The 19,315-nt window shown below is 45.3% G+C and overlaps 1 protein-coding gene and 1 non-coding gene across 2 annotated transcripts in view; one reads left to right on the top strand and one right to left on the bottom strand.

The window, feature by feature from the left end:
- Positions 1–3,882: 3,882 nt before the first annotated feature.
- Positions 3,883–19,315, top strand: part of ERN1 (endoplasmic reticulum to nucleus signaling 1) — an 83,214-nt gene continuing 67,781 nt past the window's right edge. The window contains exon 1 of the mRNA XM_055408214.2: positions 3,883–4,117. Within this exon, the coding sequence (XP_055264189.2) occupies positions 4,064–4,117 (54 nt within the window). The 5' untranslated portion in view covers positions 3,883–4,063. The remainder of the gene's footprint in view (positions 4,118–19,315) is intronic.
- TRNAG-UCC (transfer RNA glycine (anticodon UCC)) lies at positions 14,993–15,065 on the bottom strand. The gene has a single exon. It is a non-coding gene; the product is annotated as a tRNA-Gly (tRNA).

The following is a 19,315-nucleotide window of genomic DNA, read 5'->3' as shown; positions in this document are numbered from 1 at the left end:
ATATTGACTGTGGATAAGAAAGAATTATTTTTGCGGTACAAGAAAAGCGCACGGTAGATTGGACTCTGTGGTAAAGAGAAGTTCTTTTAGAGTGAATGTCACAATCATTTCAAATCACAGAACAGAAAGAACCAAAGTTCTATTTACCTTACTACCAAACTGCTCAGTGACAGCAGCTTTGAAAAATTTTCCCATTTAGTTTGCTACCAGAGAGTCTTGCTTCATCATTTTATTTATCCCTTAACTACCCCCCAACATCTGCTGTAAGTGCAAGTATGTTTGGGAGCAGTAGCAGCACGAAAATCACTAAAAAAAAAAAAAGAGTGGGTTTATTCTGATAAAGACACTGTTCCTTTGATACGATACTGGAGCTTTCAACCGTGACCTCCCTTTCTGGTTTTACCAGATTTTCCTTTCAAGTCTCCTTCAAAAGGAACTAATCTCTCACTAAAGATCTGTCTGCAAACCAACCTCATAATCATTTTTAAATGAAATTTTGGAGCGTTTCAAATAGAATGGAGACAGGCACAAATTTTTGCAGGCTGGGTCGTAATTTCTTCCACTAGAGGGCGAAATTTGCTAAAGTAAATAAAAGGAATTACTGGCCGGAGGGATTAACACCGGACATTTAGGAGTGAGCTGGATTCCAGGATCTTGGCTGCCCTTCTCAACTGCAGAAACTGGAAAACACTCAGTCTCCACCCCACAGGGCTCCACCCCAGAAGATTCTGAATCAGTGGGGGGAGAGGGCATAAAAAGGTGTTGGAAATCTATTTTTGAAAACCTCCCCAAGTTTGGGAACCACTGATTTAGAGAGAAGTGAAGATTTTAACTCAGTTTCTCCCACCACTCGCTCTCCCCTGCTGATATATTCAGGTCCTGCTTGCTCCAGTTTTTGTTGAAAATGTATTAATTAATTTATTTGGCTGCAAAAGGCCTTCACTGTGGCATGTAGGATCTTCAATGCATCATGAGCCTTGCAGCATGTGGACTATCTAGTTGTGGCACGCCGGCTTAGTTGCTCTGCAACATGTGGGATCTTAGTTCCCCGATCAGGGATTGAACCCATGTTCCCTGTACTGCAAGGCGGCTTCTTTAACCACTGGACCATCAGGGAAGTCACAAATTGAACATATGTTTTAACCTTGGTGGAAAAAGAGGGCTTATCTTTACCCTAAAACCATGACCTTTGCCTTTGGTAGAGGATGCTATTTAATACAACTTCCAGAAAGGTCATTTACTGCCCATTTTCTGATCTTTTCTATGGTCAGGTCCACTTCAAAGGCACCCTATAGAAATATTTCCGTTTCTGTCTGTATTTATCAGTGATGCCAGCTTTTGCTTTATTACAAGCAAAAAACTCTCTAAAACAATACTTGACTGTTGAACAAGACTGTGGGCAATGCTGCCATAAATAAAACCAGAACTTATCAGTATGAGTTTCCAATCAAGTGGAGACATGCACAAGACACATGGACTGATTAAGCATAAGAAAAATCGAACTGGTGTATAAGAAATTCGGATTACCTAAAACAGTGCAATTATGGCCTGGAGATTTGGTTCAAACAAGTACAAGATAAATGAACTTACCTGGACCAGTCTCCTTGGAATGGATTTTTCTTTATTAAATCTTTAAAGTTGATTTATGAGTCAGATTGAGGTAAGCACTCCCCTTTGTGTTTTATCTGCTGTGCTTACAGGGTCACAGTGACATTTTGAATTGTCAAAGGGCTTCCAGAGTTCCAGCACAGAAAGTTCCCCTCCTGGATTTACTCAGAAGAAAAAAGCACCAGAGAAGGGATGTGAAAGCTTCTCTTTTAACTCAACCCTGTGGCCTTACATTGGGAAGCCCAGTGTGGGAAGCCAGGTGTGGCCTAACACATCCTGCGGTCCTCTTGCAAGCTGGACAGATAATCATTAGAGCTCCTCCCACTTTCCATGGGCTCCTCCCTGGACACTTGGACACCCTGACTCCAGGAATGATGGAGCTTCTGTTACTGCCCATCTCTTCCCAATCCCAAACCTCCCCATCTGCATTTTGACCTGCAGATAACACTTTTAAAAAATGTGTCTATTCCGTATTCTAGTGTGTCTAGTAACAGACACACTAAAATGTGTCTAGTTACCAAGACTGGTCCTCCCCTTAAACTTACGTGTTGGATTCTCCAGCGTGAGTAGCGTTTAGTCCCTTGACTGTGACTCAGGCATATGAGGTTGGGAATGGGAAATATTGTTGGTGAATTTTGTTGATGGGATTTTAGTTTACTATGAGCATTTCCCTTTTTTTTCCCCCAATATTTATTTATTTGGCTGCGCCAGGTCTTGGTTGCAGATCTTTGATCTTCCATCTTTGTTGTAGTATGCGGGATCTTTAGTTGCTACATGAAAATTCTTAGTTGCAGAACATGGGATCTGGTTCCCTGATCAGGGATCGAACCCAAGCCCCCTGCATCGGGAGCATGGAGTCTTAGCCCCTGGACCACCAGGGAAGTCCCACTATGAGCATTTCTGTCTGCTGTAGTGAGATAAGATTGATTCACATATATCCAGACCAGACATCTGGTCAGTGCTCCACTATTTCTTTTTTTTTTCAATTGAAGTAAACTCTGGGAGATAGTGAAGGACAGGGAAGCCTGGCGTGCTGCAGCCCATGGGTCACAGAGTTGGACATGACTGGGTGACTGAGCAACAATAATTGAAGTACAGCTGATTTACAGTGTTGTGTTAGTTTTAGGTGTACAGCAAGGTGATTCATATGTGTGTGTGTGTATACTTCAGATTCTTTTCCATTATAGGTTATTACAAGATATTGAACACAGTCCCGACTACTTCTTTGTTTTCCCTAGCATTGCTTACTTGTTTCCCCTAAACCCTGAAAAATCTTGGACTGTCATATGAACAAGTCAAGAAAAATTAGAGAAGTTGCTATCCTTGTTTTCTTCTTCTCCTAGAATATAGAAATGTTGTGCTTCCAACCTCTCTCTTGTTACAATGTCCTCTCTCCCAGTTTTCACCTATATAAGTGGAGGGCAGCATGGGACCCAGTCACCAAACAGTTTCCAGACTCTTTAAATGAGGTTAAGAGCCCACAGCCTTCAAATGGCCCTTGTATGAGTCCTCAACAAACCCACTCTCTCCAAGCTTGACACATGTCAAGCTTCACAAGGTCACATCTACAAATGCCACATAAACACACATGACACAGCAGCCAAAAATGGTTTCCTTGTTTGTAATTTTTGGCCAATGACTTGGCCATGGTTATTCCAAAGGGAATTGGTGGCTGTTGGATATGATTTGAGGGGGAATTCCTGAGGGCAAAGAAAGGGAAAAAAGGGACCTTTGGGTTAACTGAGGCGCAGCTAGAGGACACCAGGGATGCGAACTCAGCGATAGACACGCGCAGAGCAGAAACACCGGGTTTGCAGGAATCCCCTGCCAGCTGCTTGCCTTCGCTCAGGAGGTCACCGACGATCCCACCACGGCGGGGCTCTGGACTCAAGGCACCGCCTGTCTCCTGGCCTTTCCTGATCCAGCCTGACGCAGAGGGTCCCTAGGCGGGGGTCAGTGGGACTACATAGGGCAGGGAATGCGCCCACGTGGCCGGGTTACCGGCCTCCACTTGTCTCAGGCAAGTTCTTTGCCTCGATCACTCAGCGCCCCTAGATGCCCAACGCAGAGGCCTTGTCCTCTTCTCCCGCGGCCGCGGCCAAGGGACCCAAGGCCAGCTGGAGGCCTTTGGCACCGCCTATAACCCCGCCCCTCCAGCGACAACCCCGCCCAGACCAGCCCAATCCCCGCCCCTAGCCAGGGCCCCTCCCAATCCCAGGCCCGCCTCTAGGTCGGCCCCGCCTCCGGCTCCGCCCCGACCGGAAGAAGCGCCGGCGCCCGGCACTTATAGGGCCGGGAATGGGGGTGCCGCCGCCGCCTAGTCAGCGCTGCGTCCCTTGAGTCCCGGCCGCCGCCGCTCTCTCGCCGTGGCGCCCCCGCCCCGTCCTCTGCCCGCCTGCCCGCACCGCCCCCCTGGAGCCGGCCGGCCGGCCAGGAGACAGGCCGAGTCCTCGCCATGCTTGTCCGATTGCTGCTGTTGCTGCTGGCACTGCTGCTGCCCGGTCCCGGGGTGAGTGACCGGGAAGCTTGGGGTGGGGACAGCGCGGCACGGGCTGGGGTCCGAGCCGGGAACGCGGCGGCTTGCGGCGGCGGCGGCCCCAGGCTCCGTGCGCCCGCCGGGGCGGAGGCGACGCCGGGCGGGGAGTGGCGGCCTCCTGACCGGCCGGAGTGGCGGCCACGGCCGGCCCCGCCGAGGCGTCCGCCGCCCAGGGGCCTCGCGGGCCGGCGCGGCTGTCACGAGCAGCGCCTCCCCGGCCGCGTGCTCTCCGACGCAACTTTGTGTCGCCCTGGCGGCACCTCAGGGTGTCCAGAAGGCCCGGGGCCCTTGGGAGGCCGTCCCACCTGTCGGACCCTTTCCACAGGTGGGAGCCGGCTTGGCCTGGCGGTGGCCGCGGAGGGAGGGCAGGAAGGGCCCTGTGACCAAGGGGAAGGGAATGTCTTGCGTTTATAATCCTCGCTTGAACTTTCCAAAATGCGAAAACTTTGGGAAACAAGTGCCACTGAAAGTGGCTAAAGCATTCTTTCCCCAGGAGTTTGATTCTGCTTACCTGCCTTGCAGGTTTCTTGGTATTGGAGGCAGCGGGCTTCCTTTGGGGCAGCAAGACTTCCTTAAGCAGGTTAAACCGTGGGAATGGGACTCGTTTTCCAAGACCGCATATGGGACAGCGGTGAAGCCGCACCTAAACTCTAAACGAAAGACTGTCTCCTCGTGGGAGAACACCGCGGGGCCGGCCGAAACGTCTTTTAATTTTTTTTTCTTTTTTCTTTGTGGAGAACAGCCTGGTTTACATTTATTTAACGATTTCAGGCCTTCTCTCAGGCTGTGGACTCAGGCTGTGGACACCTTGGCTGGGAGGGACATTTTGTGGACAGACGGCTCCCCCCCCCCACCCCCCCCCGCCTTCTGGTTGGAAGAACCTAATTTAGGTTTTTTTTTTTAATGTATTGTTCAGGATGTGGGCATGGCACACTGGAGCAGGTTCTACTTAATGACCTCCACTGTGTACTCTTTAATATGGTGTATCAGGTACTAGGTGTTCAGGTGAAGAATGGACGTGTGTGTCCCTGAGTGCCATAGCGTGAACTCTTTGGAGGTTACGCATTTTAGGTGAATACTAGTCTGTGCTCTTGGGGTAACAAGAATTTGGAAATAACTGAAGAAGTAGGAGGCCACTTTTTTTTCAAATTCAAGTTCTTGGGTTTTTTTTAAAGGAAAATTTGTACACACTCCACAAAAGTCATGTAAGTTAAATTTTCCTTCTAGTTGAGGGAAAAAAAATCCACTTTCTCAACAGGAGTCAGGTTTTGAACTTGAACATTTCATCTGGGATTGGTTAACTGGTGCCTGGCATCCGTTCACCAAAAAGAGTGTAAAGAGAATGACCAAAATGTATGACATGGAAACCAATCATTCTGTATCATCGTTGTGTATATAGTTTTCTTTGCCACCTCTTTTTGTTTACTGTTCTGTCACTGGATTCCCCTGCTTCAGTTATTGAATAACTTTGGCTAAAGAACCAAAAATAACTGTAGCCTTTAACTGGGACTATAGTTTCAGTTCATGTAAATATTTCCAAGTTGTATTTAGAATCCAAAATTCCCAGAGTTCTTAGTAAAAGACTTCAGACCCTTATCAAAAGGTTATGTTTGAGTGTAACAGCTCTTTAGGGAAAAGGTCAGAATTTCACTCCCAGAATTACCTACCAGTAAAAACTTCAATCCCCAAACATAGTGGGAATTGTTATTTTTTTAAATCTTTTTTTCTTTTAATAAACTTTTAGCTGTGCTGGGTCTTCGTTGCTGTGCTCGAGCTTCTCATTGCAGTGGCTTCTCTTGTTGGGGAGCACTGGCTCAGTAGTTGTGGCACACGGGCTTAGTTGCTCTGTGGCACGTGGGATCTTCCCAGACCAGGATTGAACCCGTGTTCCCTGCATCAGCAGGTGGACTTTTATCCGCTACACCAGCAGAGAGTCCGGGAATTATTATATTGAAGTTCTAAATGCAGAGTTTGCAGTTAAACTAGGCTGCAGTGATGTTGCATGCAGGATGTAGTGGCTATAAAATCAGAGAAACCTGAGTGCTTTCCGGTCCCTTGGTAGCTGTGTCCTCAGAGTCTTTGAGACTGTTTCCTGATCTGTGAAATGGGGACAGCTGACACACTCACATGTGTGAAGAGACCTGGCACATCATATTAGATAATAATGTAAATTCTCCTTGCCATCCCATCACCCAGAAGGTGTTTTTTACTCTTAAGTCATCATTTTTAAATGTTATACAATGCCTGGGCAGGGGATATTTTTTTGATGCTGTTTCTTTTTGATTGATGAAGTAACTAGTGCAGTGGAGGCAATATTGTTATTCTCCTTCAGTGTGCATCTTAGCCAGACATCCACAAACCGAGATTCTAGGCTACCGGACCTAAAATGCAGTTACATCGGTGTTTCTAAGCACCCAAGCCTGTCTTGTTAATCCAGAAGGTGCTTTATTCAGTCAGTGAGTTTCCTCCTCCTTCATGGACCTGGATCTTGTGCCTGATGTTGGTTTGTGTGGCATCATTGCTGTCACATCATTGCTGCCCTCTGGTCCTCACTGTGCCATGTTTGGGTGTCACTTCTCTCAAGTACCAAAGAGATCTGTGGAATGCGAGGCAGGGCACTTTCTTCAGGGTACTTTAGGATATGCGATCTCTTTTATTGAGCTGATGTTTTGGTTTTAGAGGGGACTAAACAAGGTCCCGGAGAAGCGTCCACAAAAACACACTGAGACGTTAAGTCTTACCTAGAAATGGCCTTGCTTCTCACTTATTCCGATACTTATTACCTGCATGAATTATCCTCATAGGAGGTCTCAAGTATTTATACTATCGAGGAGAGTGTTTCCTGAAGCTCACGTTCAAGACTGCTGATCGTGAAATTAGACTGTAGTGCGCGTTTGTCTGTTTTGTTTCTTTAACTTGCATGCCCACATGGCTCTCCACAGTGATACAACTTCTAAAATCACAAGAGAAAATGTGTATGAGAGTGATTCTTGAGAAAGTTTGATGGTAAACCATATTCCTGAATATAAAAGCCAGTGAGCCACATAAAGCTTTCCTCAAGTCTGAGGCCACATGAGGACCTGCATGGGCCTTGGGGATATAGTTTTTTGCCTGCTTTTGGTGGCAACTCTGTTTTCCAGGTTGAATACTCATAGGATAACTATTTCATTTTCATTGGAAACCTCTTTGGTTTGGGGAATCCACAGTAATATTTACATTTAATACTGTGTTTTATCATGATCAAATGTTTTCCCTAAAGAGATGATATAGGGGAGAAAAGCCTAATGTATCATTTTGATGGATTCCGTTTTTATTATGCACGCATAACTCGGGGCCCGTAACCTAGCAATATGATTAGAGTGTGATGCTGGCTTAAAAAACAGGGACAGTGAATCATAGTCTGTGAATAATAAACATGCTGGTTGGCTGTATTTCTCAGGAGCTGGAGATTCCGCCCCCCCCCCTTATTTTATCTTTACCTATATTCCATGTATGGTTTCAGAGTTTGCTGCCTCAGAGCAACAAGTGCTTAGAGAGATTTAAATAAGTGAGTGCACCAGAACACTTGTGGACTGGGAAAAGTAGAACTTGAGACCCGCCCTCCCCTCAAACACCAAACAAAAACAAAGTCCCAAGGTCCTTGCATACATGACTTTAAAATTTTTTCACTTTTACACAGGCTCTGCATCACTTCTGATTATCTTATGATCTTTGTTCATGTACAAATACACAGCAAGTCGAACAGTATAAAAGTGTGTTCTGTATTTTTGTTCAGTTTTTTTTCCCCACAAAACGTCTCCTGTGACCTTTTAGGAAATATTCTGAGTGTACCCTGCGTCTGTCACTTTCAGTAACACATTAGTAAACCATCATCCACACAAAAAGTATTTGAGCTTTCTGTGTCAGCCTCAGGATAGGGACCGGGGTCAAAACTGACCAGGGCTAATGTAACAAGCCATGCTTTGCCTAGTGATCACCCTACTGGGGTCATATGGGTTGTTTCCAGTTATTCCACTATTGTAAGAAAGGTAGATTTCCTTTTCTTCAAATCTTTTGTGTTTGGTGCTTTCTGTATAATAACATGGGAAGATTTGAGAAAACCTCTCAAGTAATCATATTTATGGTAAAAAGAAGAGTTAGAAAATATAGTCTAAATTTAAAAAATAAACACAATAAACCTATAATTCTATTACCCAGACATTACTTCTGTTAACATTTTAACAACTTCCAGTTCAGCTCAGTAGTGTCTAACTCTTTGTGACCCCATGGACTGCAGCGTGCCAGGCTTCCTTATCCATCACCAACTCCTGGAGCTTGCTCAGACTCAGGTCCATTGAGTCAGTGATGCCATCCAACCACCTCTGTCGTCCCTAAATTCACTCGTTTAAAATATACAATTCAGACTTTTAGTGTATTCACAGAATTGTGCAGCCATCACCACAGTCAGTTTTATGTTATTTTCATCATTCCCAAAAGAAACTCCATACCTGTTAACTGTCACTCTCCGTATCCCCCAAACCTCCCAGCCCCCAGTAACCACTGATCTCCATTTGTCTCTATAGATTTGCCTATTCTGGACATTTCATATTAATAGAATCATTGCACATGTGGTCTTTCATGTCTGGCTTCTTTCACTTCACGTAACATTTTCAGGGTTCATCCAGCTTATGGCCTGTATCAGTGCTTTTTATTTTTTTTATTTTATTTATTTTTTGTTGTTGTTTATTTTTTTTTAATTTATTTATTTTTTATTGGAGGCAAATTATTTTACAATATTATATTGGTTGGTTTTGCCATACATTGACATGAATTCGCCCCGTTAGTGCTTTTTACTGATAAATGATATTCCGTTAGGACTTCCCTAGTGGCTCAGTAGTAAGGAATCCACCTGCAGTGCAGCAGATGTGTTTGATCCCTTGGTGGGGAAGATCCCCTGGAGAAGGAAATGGCAACTCACTCCAGCTGGGCTGCAGTCCATGGGGTAGAAAAGAGTCAGACAGGACTTGGTGACTAAACAACAATATTTCATTATGTGGATATACCCCATTTTGTACATCCATTCTTCATTTGACTATTACTGGCTATTATTTTGACTATTTTTGGCTATTTGACTTTTTGGCTATTATGAATAATGCTGCTGTGAGTGTTTAGGTACAAATTTTTGAATGGCCGTGTATTTTTTATTTTTCTTGGGTATATACTGAAGAGTTGGATTTCTTGGTCATGTTGTAACTTTCTGTCTAACCTTTTGAGGAACTGGCAAACCATTTGACAAAGCAACTGCACTATTTTACAGTCCCACCTGCATTTTAGGAGGGCTTCAGTTTCTCACCAACGCTTAATATCTTTTTTTATTTTTAATTACAGTTCTAGTGGGTGTGAAGTTGTAACTCCTTATGATTTTGGTTTGCATTTCTCTGATGACTAGTCTATTAATATCTTAATATATGTCCTTCTGGACATTTTTATGTGCTCACTTTGCATAAATTATGCTTTTCTTCCCCAAACTGGAATATACCGTAGATCTTACTGGGTCAGTAAATTTAATTCTACAACATTATTCTCACTGGCTGCTTCCCTGTATACAGCTCACTGTAATACTTTTCTGAATGGGTGTACCGTCATTTGACCACTCAACCATTTAGATATTCAGGCTGCTTTTCATTTTCATTACTATGAACAGTTGTGATAAACCTTACTGCTAAACTCCAGGGCCCATCCTAACTGCTTAATTACTACCTTGGGATAAATTCCTAGGACTGGAATTTGCTGGTCATATGTATTCTTTAAGAGCTCCCTCCTCCACCCCCCAAGCAGTAATAGATGTTTCAAAAGCATAAACCAACCTTAAATTGGTTTCATGATAGCCATTTTAAAGTAAACTTTAAAGTGTTTTCTTTTAGCAGGGTGGATTTAAAGACTGAAAATGGAATGTGTAGGTTTTATTTTGCTTATATTTCGAAGACCTGAATAACCACAGCAGTTCCTTCATGATGCCCTGTGTACCTACAAACCTATCGAGAAATGTTAATTAATATAGGTCCTTTGGTCTGCAGTGGTTTCAGATCAGCTTTCTAGCAGATGTGGCTTCAGAAATACCTCGGCATTATTCTTTGAGTCTGATTTTATGGGTAGCCCACCCTCTACAGAAAAGATTCTTTTTTTTTTTTTTCTTGGCTGTGCCACAAGGCTTTCAGGATCTTAGTTCCCTGACCAGGGATTGAACACTGGCCGTGGCAGTGGAGGCACCGAGTCCTTCACTGGACTGCCAGGGAATTCCCATGATTCTTTTGATAGTTGATTATGAGGCCATTTAAAATTTTGACTCAAAATTGTTATAAATCAAAAATTGATGCATTGTTTGTCTCTTTTGGAGGTCACAGTTCTTAAAAAACATTAGCTTGTCCATACAGCTATTTTTCCTAGGAAAACTAATGTACCACTTGACAATAGAGTGAAATATTTGTTTTGTTTTTTCCACAAACGTACCTGAACTTTTTCATCCAAGAGAATGTTGTCTCTTTCAAAATCATCACCCCTTCAGGGTCAATGTTCATGTCAAACAAATCAGTCTTTTTGTAAACTTGTTTTAAAAAATGTCATTTAATAATTCAACTTTAAAATGAAAAAAGGAGCCCTGAAAAAGCAGGTATTTATTTTTTTAATTCTTAAGCTGTTTATCCTTACACAACTTAAAACATTTCCCATTTTTTTCCAGTCTCTGCTTGAATATAGCTTTGACATGGCCCACACTGAAGTTTTGATCAAAACTGTTATTACTTAGCTCGATTACATGATTTATAAAGGGCACTTGGATTTTTGGTTTTTTCTAAAAACTAATGACAGACTTTCTACCTCTTAGAGGATTCAAAAGTATATTCTTTGAAGAAAATTTCCGAAGAGTTCCAGATGTATTTTGAGCAGCGGGAGCATGTGTAGATAAATGCATAACTTCCAATCGGAGTATGTTTGGCTTCCCAGGTGGCTCAGTGGTGAAAGAATCCACCTGCAATGCGGAAGACATGGGTTCGATCCCTGGGTTGGGAAGATTCCTGGAAAAGGAAATGGCAAGCCACTCCAGTATTCTTGCCTGGAGAATCCCATGGACAGAGGAACATGGTGGGCTACAGTCCATGGGGTCCCAAAAAGTTAGACACCACTTAGTGACTAAACAGCAACAACAAAAAGAGTATGTTAGACTCCTAGAAAAGATCTTGCTGGTTTAGACCAATAAATCTTTTTAAAAATATTTGTTTATTTAGTTAGTTATTTGGCTGTGCCATGTCTTAGTTGCAGCATGTGGGATCTAGTTCCCTGACCAGGGATTGAACCTGGGCTCCCTACATTGGGAGTGTGGACCCTTAGCCACTGGACCACCAGGGAAGTACCACTAAGTCTTAATATTTTCCCCATCCTGCCCGCACCTAAGGAATGGGATGCATGGCCATCAGTGACAGTGGTGGGAGCAGGTTAGAACCTTCGAGGGTGGTATTTTGGGGCAGGTACTGCCCTCACCCAGGCATCACCACTGCCCTCCTGAGGTGAACAGTCACTGCTTTGCTGTGTTCCCATGGCAGATAGATGAGGGAGCTGTGGTCAGACAGAGCTGGCAACCTGTCCATGGTCGTGGGCCAGTGAGGGAACCGAACCTCGAATCTGATCCTCCTGCTTCCCTTTGAAGAGCAGCCCCTGCAGTGCTTACATTCTGGTACATTTGTTAGAACAAACCTGAGGGCTGACCGAGCCATGTTGCAGTGAGAGATGGGATCCAGAGAAGGAGCGGAAGGAGGCTTTGCTGTAGGCTTGGGGAGATGCTCCAGTGGTCTCCATCCTCCCAGGAGTCGCAGTCTCTCACCCTTCGTTTCAACCTGAGAAAGACGCAGCTTTTGGGTGAAAACGCTGCCTTCTGAGCATCTCCATCAGGAGCATTGACTGCATCCATTGATCATGGGGACAGTGCAGGTGAAGAGGCTTTTACACCAAACCTGCCATTTAAGCTCGATTCTTTGCTCGAGGTCTAATAATATCCAAGCAGGTGCATGTTTTTCTGTAAGGTCAAAATGTTTCTGAAATAGCAAAACCGAAAGTTCACATCTTAGAAGCCTTTAACCAGAGTTGCTCCTCCCTACTGTAGTCAGAGCTTTGGGCAAGGGGTCCCGAAAAGGCAGAACTCTCTAATGGTCAGGCTGGGTCTGGGGTGGGGGTTGACCTTGCCGAGGGCCGCACCTCCCACCGGGTTCTGGCACCAGGAAGTGGGTGTGTGATGACACGAGAGGGAGTAGGCTTGGCCCTTGGGCCACCGTGGAGGGAGCTTGGTTAGCTCAGGTGGGTCTCAGGAGAGGGTAGTGACAGACAGGAGGGGGCAGGAAGGTCCCCCTGCCTGGGGTGGCACTCTTCTCCTGCCAGTTTGTCCTTGAGGGCAGGAACTGTGTCTTGCTCATGTTTGCATCCTCTGTGGCGTTTAGCACGGTGAGTCAGCCATACCTCTATAGCAGGCACTCAGCGAATATTGATTAGATTTCTCTTGGAGGCTCTTGAAGACCAATAAGACAAGGAGCTCTTTTATCATTGGGTGAATGGGCTCTGGATTTGGGGCAGGAAATAAGGAAAATGTTGCTTTAGCTGTAATTTGCATTTTTTAATGGGATCTTATCAACAGTGTTTCCTTCCACACAATGAGAGGGGTTCCAAGATACTTGCTTGGGTGGACATGACCCCCAGTGTGTGGTGCTGTCTTGATCGGCCCCTCATATCAGTCATGAGATTAATTTTCCCACTGCCAAACCCCAGGAGATAAATGGCCTGTGATTATTCCAAGTCAGTTTCATTTTTCACTCAGCATGATGTTTCACTATTAAAAAAATGAACCTTGATCCAGGGTAGTCCTCTTATGTATGAAACATGAATTCCCTAGTTAGTAGACTAATTTATAATTATAATTCAAAACCACCCTTTCCTCGAAGAGATTATCTTCCCCTCTGTATTTCAGAGTCGGGGGAATCATTGTCCTGGCTACAGGAGAATTTGTCATGGAAACCAGATTTTTTTTTCCATACATTTTCTGAACAAACAGTGCCATCAGAAGCCTTGAACCTGACACTGTCGTTGATCTCCAGTTGGGTCAGGGGAGTTTGTTGACCAAAACTAATGCAAATGACCCGTGATTCCTGAGGAGCCTCTAGGAGTGAGAGAAACACCTGTTTCAGCTGCAATGGGAATGTGTTAACTTGAGTCAGTGAGTCCCCACCCCAGCTGACTGAGTCACCTGGGACCTTTTAAAATAAGCTTATGCCAAGGACCCACTTCAGATGAATGAAATCAGAATTTCTAAGAGAGGAGGTTGGCGTGCTTTCTTTAAAAAAATTTATTTTTAATAAACTCCAGGCGACTCTAATGCGCAGCCAGGTTGAGGCCATCAGGGAAGCTCTGCTCCTTAATCCTGGACTCAGCCAGCGTGTCCACCTGTGCCCTGTGATGTCACAGAGCCCCGGAGCAGACCAGAGCCACCGGCTTTCAGTGTGTGTTAGAGAAGCTAGGGTTGATACATCCTTCTAGGTAGTGGTAGAACTAGAAATAGATGGACTTACCTGGCCGTCCAGTGGTTAAGACTCTTCACTTCCAATTCAGGGAGTGCGGGTTTGATCCCTGGTTTCGTGACTTAAGATCCCACATGCAGTGCAGCCAAAAAAAAAAAAAAGGTAGAAATAGAGAACCTCACATTATATGTTTTCTTTATATATATATATAAATTTATGTATTTATTTATTTTTGGCTGTCCTGGGTCTTGTTGCTGTCCAGGCGCTTCTCTGCTTGTGGCTAGTGGGGCTACTCTCTAGTTGTGGTCCATGGGCTTTTCATTGTGATCGTCTTTCTTGTTGCAGAGCTCAGGCTCAATGGTTGTGACACACAGGTTTAGTTCCTCCTTGGGATGTGGAATCTTCCGAAACCAGGGATCGAACCCTTGTCTCCTACACTGGCAGGCTAATTCTTTACCACTAAGCCACCTGGGAAACATATTATGTTTTCTAGTACACTATATCCACCTTTTAAAGTGCAAGTAATTCCAGACAGACGGATTTTTTGTTGTTGTTGGAGTACTAACTGCTGAATTTGCTTTTTAAAAAATCAGCTTTAACTGATAACTGGCCTTACAGGCAAATACATCTCATTTTTGAATTATAAGATGTTTAGAATTGCAGTTCCACTTAAGCTGATGTATTATTTTTGCCTTCTTCATACATTAAGAGGCCTGAAGGAATACAAACAACACCGTTTTCCAGGTTCCTTCACATCACCCGGTGGGTAATAAAATCTTTCTTTATTGTGGCCAGAGTGAAGTAGCCGAGGCAGGTGGGTATGGGAGAAGTTTGTGGAAGGAGTGAGTTGAACTGTTAAAGTACAAGAATGAAGCATACAAAGCCAAGGGGGCTTTCTTAGCAGGGTGAGGGTGCATACACTGGAAACGAGTTGCCAGAGGGCCCAGTCTATACTGTTCTCCTCCCCCTTTCTATGATCTGGAGTATTCTGGGCATCTGGGTGATTATCATAGCCTGAAGGGTTTTTTTGCAGCAGATGCACCTTTGAAAGGCCATACCACAGAAGGCCCCGCAGGAGATGGCCAATCCCTGTCTTAGCCACTGCCCCTCAGTTGTTACCCAGAGAATCCAAAGAGCTGATTTAGGAACAGGAGGAAACTCACTTCTGAAGCTCACATGGACTGATCCAGACCAAATCTAAACTCTGCCGGAATCATGTTGACAAAGGTCAGTAGAAGTGGGAGGTCACTCTGTAAAGTCGGCCTCCTTTTTTTTTTTTTTTGGCTGCCCTGTGTGGCTTGAGGGATTTTAGTTCCCTGACCAGGGTTTGAACCTGGGTCCCCTTCAGTGGAAGCACAGAGTCCTAACCACTGGACCACCAGGGAAGTCCCTGAAGACAGCCTCTGAACGGGGCTCGGCAACTAACCTAACACTTGGGTGAGCTCTGGGCTGAGAGCTGAGTTTCCCGACCGAACTTAATCCTAGGCAAGTCCCGAGTGAGTCTGTGCTCATTAAGCAGGTAGACTAGTGTAGTTGGTCATTTTAGCTGTTTTGAAATGTCATTTATAGGCATAGTCTTCTGTTTCCATGCATGGTTTTTTGGTTTGTTTATTTTTGGCTGTGGGATCCTAGTTCCTTAACCAGGGACTGAACCCGTGCCCCCTGTATTGGAAGTGCAGAGTCCTAACTCAACTGGAGCCGCCAGGGAAATTCCTTCATACACACTTTTGACATACATGATAAAAATGGCTTTCAGTGAGCGGGACTTGGGAGATGAGGAGCTGGGTGCTGGGAGACTTCGGCAAGTGAGTCATTTCCTCAATATTTCCTCATCTGTAAAACAGGGCCATGGAACTAGAAAACCTCTTCATGGGCCTCTTTTTAAACGTCTTCCGATTAGGCACCATTTAGGTTAAAGGGACGAGTCCCCCAGCTCTATTGTTCTACCTTCCCTCTTAGCTGGGTGGGGGAAGGTGGGGGCTCCTCTGCCTTGAGCCTCCAAGCCCCCCAGTTCCTGAACGTAGTGGATCCCACCAGTTCATCTGTCAGCTTTATTGTATATGCCAACACTGTCTGAGGGGCTTGGGACACGTTAATGAACAACACAAAGGCTCCTGCCCTCGTGAAGCTTCCATCTACTTGGCGAAGACAGACAAGAAACCGCAGCATGATCAATACAAAATACATAGACTGTGCGAAGGTGATCAAATTCTTTGGAAAGAAAGAAAAGAAAGAGCAGAGCAAAGGAGCCAGAGGCCTGGAAGTTGCCACAGGGCTGTGGTTTTGCCAGCCATGGCTTGGTGGTCCTGTAGGGTCCGGCAGAAGCCTGGGACCTTTCTGAGCACTGTGCCCTCCCCGCACTCTAAGTAGCATCACATCATTTAGGGTTAGAGTCCCTATACCAGTTCATCTTCCAGTTGATTTCTCATCTAATCTTCAGGACGACTGGTGTTTTTTCCTTTTTTTTTTTTTGTTTTATTTAGCTTTTGGCCATGCTGCATAGTATATGGCCTCTTAGTTCTCTGACCAGGGCTCGAACTCATACCTCCTCCCTTGGCAGCACGGATTCTTAACCACTAGACCACCAGGGAAGTTCCCAGGAGGACTGGTATTGACCACTCACGTATGTTTGCAAATCCTGAGAGAAAATGAGGTATTGAGTATAACTGTTGTCAATTTTTAGCAGTAACATAAGAAGAGAACGTTTAAAAATCTGTCAAGGAAACCTCAGAAGCCTCACAGGGGACAGAGGCAGCAGTTCTTTGATTTTTGTGAGGTTTCTGTTCTCAAATACATGTGTGGTGTGTATATATATCTGTGAGTGTGTGTGTGTGTATATTTACAAACAGAATTAAATAGTTTTTACCTGTTGTGGATGTATCTATAAAATCTCCAGATAAACTCAAATACCACAAGAACAGTATAAAGCCAAGTTTAGGGAATCTGACGTCGAAGTCACCACCTCCTCTAAACAATCCAGTTACCTCATCCAGTCCTTCTGTTAGGGTTCATTTTCCACTTGCCAGGGTCTGGTTTTGCAAAGAATAAAATGGTTTTCTTTACACAGAGAGATCATGTTTATCTGTAGTTTGGGTACTGGAACTGGGAAACCAAACCACAGTTGCTTCTGACACCAATCCTGCATCATCTTTATCTGACGATTCAGTACTTGGAAGTCTCTGGGGCTTTCGGTACTGGGGTGAAGTTCAGTCATTTATCGGATTTGTGGTTTGGAGAAGAATAGAGATCTCCCTTTCAGATTAGGAGATGGTTGGTTCAAGAGTCTACGGCAAGGACGTGTACTTGAGAGTCACCTATCTCCTCCCACATAATATGAGTCCATTTCTGTGGTGTTTCTTTTCCCCACCCTGAACCTTAAAGTGAATCAGATTATTACTATTATAATTTTCAATGTTGCAATAGTTCAAGATAAGTGGAGAGACTGGGGTGTTGAAAGACCAGGACTTTCATGACTGTGTTCAAAGGCATCAAGATTTCTAAACAACTCTCATTCTTACTTGGGTTTGGGTCATGTTTTGATTGACTGGGGACCAAAAGGATCCACAGTAAACCATGAGGAGAGGTGAGGGCCTGCTAAACCCTGGATTGTTCTACTTCTGAGCTAAAGGGCACGCTCAACCCAGTCTTCTTTAGAGAATCAGAAACTGATGCCCAGAGAAACTGAATGATTTGTTCAGAGCTCGAACCAGGGCATATGTCCCTGTGCCCTGGCTCATCTTTCAGCTTCATTTATCCAAATAACATCTGTTGAGCATGTGACAGGCTCATGGAGACACCTTGGGGGTTTTTAACTTAAGAGTTCCATGTATTTTTTTATTTTTGACCGCACTGCACGACATGTGGGATCTTAGTTCCCTAACCAGGGATCAAACCCATTCCCCCTGCAGTGTAAGCACAGAGTCCTAACCACTAGACCTCCAGGGAAGTCCCTTCACTTGGAGATTTAAGGAATAACTGGTTTTGGAGTTGCACGAACACAGGATGGGTCAAAGAGTGAGTGGCAGGCCTGAGCAGGGACATGTGGGCTCAGAATCTTAGGGAACTGCCCTGGGCAGGGCCCGGGCATGCTTCCAGGTCAGCTTCCAGGAGGCACAGTCGTGGAACCTACCATCTTTTCCCCTGTACTGCACTGTTTCTCTGCAAGATGGTAAAATCCTTGAAGGCAGGAGTCTTACAGACCTCGAGGCTCCAGCGCCTCATGGAAAACAGGACCCTTCATTCTGTGTTACCTGTAGGAGAGAAGAGTCCAGCATGGGGGTGGGGGTTGAAATAAGTGAACCAGTAAGTAAGTTGGACATAGAGGAGTCAGCCAACAGGAAGAAGCATGAACCAGGGAGTGCCTGGAAGAGATTGATAGATACTGCCTGTCCTTGCCAACCCTCCTGAGTAACATGAGCCCATGATCCAGGACTCAACCACAACCTAGAAGGTTAGTGCCCCCACCTCCCCCACCTCCCCGCCCTGGATTTCTGCCTCTTGTAGAGAAAATAGCCCTGGAAGTGACTGCAGTTATTGCAGAGGGAGCCCCCACCCCCCACTGGAGAGGAGAAGGAGGAGGGGGCGCCTGTCACTCCTTGGCCTCCTGAGGGGGGCTTTGTGATCCGGTGCCTGGGGTCTGGCTGGAGAAGTGCCTCAGATGATGGGTCTCAAAAGCAGGAGAACTTGCCGTGAGGTTGCTCTGTGGGCCATATTTCATCACAAAAACAGTCTCATTTATGAAACTCTCCCATGAGGCTTTGGTGTGTGATGCTCCTGTTCAGCTGTAAACCAACTAAGCAACACCAGTCCGACGTTAGTCTAAATGACAACACCAGGAAGACTCACCTGGGCTGTGAACAGACTGTTAGGTGTATCTAACGCTTCACCTTTGAGGAGTGTTTTTTCCCCTCCAGGTCTGCTTTGCACCCGTAGGAACAGCATGCCCTCTTGCTCATTCTGTGAGCTACACAGGAAACCAAGAAAACGTGGGTTTTGTGACCCACTCCGTACACGCACACACTCAGCCTGTTGGGTTTTTTTTTTTGGCCACATCGTGAGGCTTGTGGGTTCTTACTTCCCTGCCCAGGGATCAAACCCATGTCCCCTGCAGTGGAAGCTTGGAGTCCTAACCACTGGAGTGCCAGGGAAGTCCCCACACCCTTGGCCTTCTGTCTGCTTCCCCAGCCCCTCCTTGTCCCAGTAACCCCTCTGCTTTCTCTCTCCAGCAGCGCTGGCCTGATAGGTCCTCAAATCCAGCAAATTATTTTTAGTCTCCAGGCCTTTGCACTGGCTGTTTCCTCTGCCCAGGAGACTTTTCCCTTCTTTCCACCCACCTCACAGTTCCCGCAGATCTCCATTCAGTTGTTACGCCTTGTGAAAAACATTTGACACTGTGATCCATGCTCCCTGCAACACCAGACCAGATTGGCTTCTCCTGATACACTCTCGTGGTTCCTGGGATGTCCCTTTTATAGCACTTACTGCAATTTGCCATTCTGTTTGTGCAATAATTTTTTTTACTCCTGTGGTCCCTTATTAGACTGTAAGCTCCACGAGGGCAGGAATCAGATCATTGTTGTGATTAGATCCGAAGGTCTTCAGTTCAGTTCAGTCGCTCAATCAGCCCCATGGACTG

This window comes from Moschus berezovskii, chromosome 20 (genome assembly GCF_049115385.1).
Source record: "Moschus berezovskii isolate FMDL1 chromosome 20, NW_MosBer_1.0, whole genome shotgun sequence".
NCBI classification, from domain to species: Eukaryota; Metazoa; Chordata; class Mammalia; order Artiodactyla; family Moschidae; genus Moschus; species Moschus berezovskii.
This window is presented reverse-complemented; position numbering and strand designations above follow the sequence as displayed.